This window comes from Danio aesculapii, chromosome 18, assembly GCF_903798145.1.
Source record: "Danio aesculapii chromosome 18, fDanAes4.1, whole genome shotgun sequence".
Lineage (NCBI taxonomy): Eukaryota > Metazoa > Chordata > Actinopteri > Cypriniformes > Danionidae > Danio > Danio aesculapii.
Window position 1 is genome coordinate 20,580,242 of NC_079452.1, and position 4,430 is coordinate 20,584,671.

The following is a 4,430-nucleotide window of genomic DNA, read 5'->3' on the forward strand; positions in this document are numbered from 1 at the left end:
ATAAAACAGATAATGACAGGACAAGGCTTTTTTCATTCTGCCTCTGTCATCCAGTCCTAGTTGTTATTGTTGGTATGCTTTGTCTTTATTATTTGATAGACTCTACCTTTGTGTTGTCCTTGCTTTCCAGGTCACAATATTTCAATTCAAACATATGCACGCAAACAGATATGAAGTTGGGTAAACATCAGTCCAAGTAATCCAACTGAGGGGGCTAAGGTGGAGAAAACGTCCTCTCATGCTCACGTTCACATCCCTCCCTCTCTCATTCTCTCGCTCATTTGCATTCTCCAGAAGAGAGAGGTAACGAACAGAGCACAGCTGCCCTAACATGACACACCACAGCTACCTCTGCACCCCAATCAGTGTTAATTTCATTGACAAAAATTTCTTGTCATTATTTTTGTGATGAGCAAGTTTCTATCTGCAGGGCCATTTACATGGATACACCTTAATAAAATGGGAATGGTTGGTAATATTAACGTCCTGTTTGTGGCACATTAGTATGTGTGAGGGGGCTCATGAAAGAATAAAGTTACATTAAAAACAAGCACACCATTGTTTTTCTTGTGAGATTCCCTAAAAGTTTGATGTGTCACATGACCCTCTTCCTATTGAAAAAACAAAAGTTGGATCCAAGATGGGCAATTTCAAAATGGCCACCATGGTCACCTTCCATTGCCCCCTCACAAATCACCGACCATACCCGTTTTATTAAGGTGTATCCATATAAATGGCCCACCCTGTATATATATGTGTGTGTGAGCGGGAGTTTTCCCTGTGATCAGTATGAAAATATTTGAAAATGTTTTTTTAATTACAAAAATTATAATTTTACATCATTTTTCTACATTGATGGATAAGTGACCACGTGGGCATTGCCAACTAAGAGCATGTGTTTGTGAACATGGAAATGTATTACCCACCTTGCCTGTTTGATCTAATCAATGTCCTGAAACACACTCCCTCTCCTGCTTTCACTTCTAATACCAACAGAAGGAGCGATTCGTTTGTGAATGAATCTCTGTTATGAACGACTCGTGTGAACCATCGATATCCCTGCGTCTCAGTGTGCACCATTCCAAACTAAAAGATAACATTTGTAAAATTCAATAATTTAGAGTGGACAGTGTGCGCATTAAGGCAAAGGCACTGTTATGATATCAGGCACAGTTACTTTAAAATCTAGCTGTTACTTTATTTACATGACAATTACCTATAATAAATAAGATATTTAATATTTACCTTTTATGACTTTTTGCCAATGCTTTGAATTTCTTATTGAATTTTTTTGTTCTCAGAACCAATATTTATGTTAAAGTGGCCACAACTGTATATAATTCCTAGACTTTGGTAATCTGTGTTAGTCATCTCTATTTTTATGCTCTCATGTGGTGACTTTTAACTGTGACAGCTGGAAACTGGTTGACTGCGGGTGTTCTCATAAGTCCATTTCAATGGGAAAAAAAACATTAAACATGATTTCTTTTTTTATTTATAAATAAAGTACAAATTATATTTACACATTCACTAATGCAACTTTACAAGAAATGTACAATTATAATAAGAAACAACATCCCAGTGTGATTCACAAAAGTGCCGACTGGAATCTGAGATAAAGAGGATTAAAAATATGAGATTTATCTCTTATTAATGAATTTCTAGTTAATACTCAGACATCCAAATCAATGTCTACAGTAAGAACAGAACCATAGTTTCACTCCAAAGTTCATACTTTCAATTTTTTTCAGGTGAAAGAGACATAAACCATTGTTTTTGTGAAGAGTAAAGCAACACATGTGATTAAAGAAATTAATTCCTGCAGTGTTACTGTTCAAGTACCAATCAAGAAATTGAAACGCTCCTCTCGCCTCTCATCACCACAATGAAAGATATAAAGCATTAGGCCCAGTCCCAATTCTATGTTTTTACCCCTACCCCTTCCCCTTTGCTCTTGAAAGAGTGTGCGAGGTGGGAGGGCTTTACGTTTACCCCTAAGAAATGGGACAGCACTACATTTGTCTTCAAGGAAATCACCGAAGGCAAAGATAACACATTATCATAATGATATAATGTGGCAATGAGCTCGTAACTGTTCTGTGTATTTACACCATGCCCATTTTCATCTATGCAAACACAACAAAACAACACCAGACACTGTAAAAAGGTAATTCCAGCCACTAGACTTTTCTGACAGGGTATAGTGTCACAGTGTCATCGAGTGACAGATGTCTATACAGGAGCTATTATTATAGATTACAGATGGTGAAATTTTGCTTTTTTAATATATTTTTTAAAGCAAGATCGTAAAACTTGAACGCCGTAATGAATGTATTAAAACATATGCTTGTTTGTTGAAATATTTCTTAATAATGCCTGAAAATACGTGTGCAGCCATGTTGTTGTTGTAGCTGCGGTGTTCTGGGAAATTTTCGTACCCTTTGATTTCTAGTGTGCTCGTGGAAAATCTCCATTTCAAGGGCTATCCAGCTTTTCCCCTTAGCCCTATGCCTTCAAGCTAAAGAGAATTGGGTCACCCCTATGCCTTCACGTGAATGTGCAAAATGAGGGGTAGGGGAAGGACTAAGGGGTGAAACTGGGATTGTGACATAGTGTTCAATGTTTCCGGCATAGTGCAAGATGTTGACCAGTCAGTCAAAAAGCATTACATGTTGGTGCCGTTGGGAAGCTCCATGTCAGTCACCTCAATGCCCTTGAGATGGAGATGGTTTCCAGGCTCATTGTGGTAGCAGTGGGAGCAATGTGCAGTAGGAACAGGCACCACTTTAGCAAAGTTGGAAAAGTCCACTTGGTATCTTCCCTCATTGCTGCGGGAGATGATCGGGAGAAAGTCATAGCCCCACATGATCTCCTGAGGGATGTATGAAGTCCTGACCTGGCAGGAGGAGCTGGTGGTTTCGGCCATGCCGTCGAGGAAAACCACAAGCTCAAAGTCCTGCTGATGTATAGTGTCCACAGCCATGTCGAAAAATGGGCTGCTTTTGTCAATGATGTGGTACAGAGTTAAAGGACACACGAAAAACAGATTGTCCTTCCCAGCATCCACCATGAAGTCAATGCTGACCTGGTCCAGGATGACGGTCTCACCTCCAGTGACTGTTGTCCTCAGAAGCTTCCCGTAAATCTGACTGCCGATCATTAAGGTCTTGCGCAGGTTGGCGACACGGATTTGAAGGCAAAGAGTGCCTTTTTTGGGGCAGATGACAGCGGATTCGCTGAAGGTGATGGTTTTGGCTCTCTTTTTTGGAAGGGTGATTTTGGTTATAACTATACCACACCAGAATATACCGATTAAGATTCCTATGATCATCTGGATTATAATCAGAGCCACACCTGCAGGACATTGATCAGTGAGATATACATTGCCATAAATAACTGTGGCTTGTGTCTCTAATGAGAAGAGGAAGGCATACGTCATATCATAAACACTGTAAACGCATGGTGTATGATCCGGTGTTGGATTCTGCCACAACAAGTCACCATTGCTTTTTGCTAACCAGTACCAGATGAGTCCGAAGATGAACCAGCTAAGGGTGTAGGACGCCACAAAATACAAAAGGATGAACCGCCATCGGGTCTCCACCAAGGTGGTCCAGAAGTCGAGGACATAGGCGAATCGGTTTCTGTGCATCACATTGTCGAACTCGATGTTGCAGTGGCCATCTTTGGTGACCAGGCGGTTTGTGCGAATGCGTCGCTCTAACCTGTAATCTTTGAACCACTCTCTTAAGGAGCGAGGCATCTTAGAGTCTGTGAAGAGAAGGAAACAATATTAGTTACCAGAAGCAGGAAAATAGTAAACAGCGGCTTCATTGTGAAGTGACTGCTACATCATTTCAAACGAGGACAAACAAGAACATGTTGAACAACAGAATAGAGTATTTAGAGACAAACACTGACTATTGTTATGCATGAGATAGAATGCTGTATGTGCATGAACACCTCAGGATATTGTACGCTTTGCAAATGGTAAATATTACCTGCTGAAGAGTCTGAGAGGAGATTATTGCGTCGCCCACTGGTCCTCCTGCTCCTAAATCCTTCGTCCACTCTTATAAAAGCAAGCTAAAGCTGGAAACTGGAAATGAACAAGTGTGTATTACTGATTAATAAGCCGTATCTCCCTTAACCGTTTCATACTCCACTACTCTTTCTTTCTTTCTCCTTCTTTCTTTTCAGGTGTCTCGAGTCTCTCCTTTTGTAGGCTTTCCTCCTACTCACACGCTCATCCCTTGTTTATATGTACACACACTGGCAAATGAGTACACACCAATGTTTTACACAAGGGGAGGAAGCAGGATGCATTTACTTCTGCATACGTGATGTGGAAGTACACATCAACACACTCGACCGTTATGTGTTGGTACCCCCAGAAAACCGCATCACATTGTTTATCATAAATACTCATC

General features: G+C 40.5%; 1 protein-coding gene across 1 annotated transcript; it reads right to left on the reverse strand.

Annotated features, from left to right (window-relative positions):
• Window positions 1-2,291: 2,291 nt before the first annotated feature.
• On the reverse strand, window positions 2,292-4,179 carry LOC130245841 (ATP-sensitive inward rectifier potassium channel 1-like). Its single transcript, XM_056478616.1, has 2 exons — window positions 4,002-4,179; window positions 2,292-3,771 (listed from the first exon to the last, which is right to left on the reverse strand). Exon 2 carries the CDS (start codon window positions 3,761-3,763, stop codon window positions 2,666-2,668), a length of 1,098 nt encoding a protein of 365 aa, XP_056334591.1. The 5' UTR covers window positions 3,764-3,771; window positions 4,002-4,179; the 3' UTR covers window positions 2,292-2,665.
• Between the last annotated feature and the right edge of the window lie 251 nt (window positions 4,180-4,430).

Excerpts from the sequence above, each read along its gene's own strand:
- LOC130245841 (XM_056478616.1), bottom strand. The coding sequence starts at position 3,763 with ATGCCTCGCTCCTTAAGAGAGTGGTTCAAAGATTACAGGTTAGAGCGA.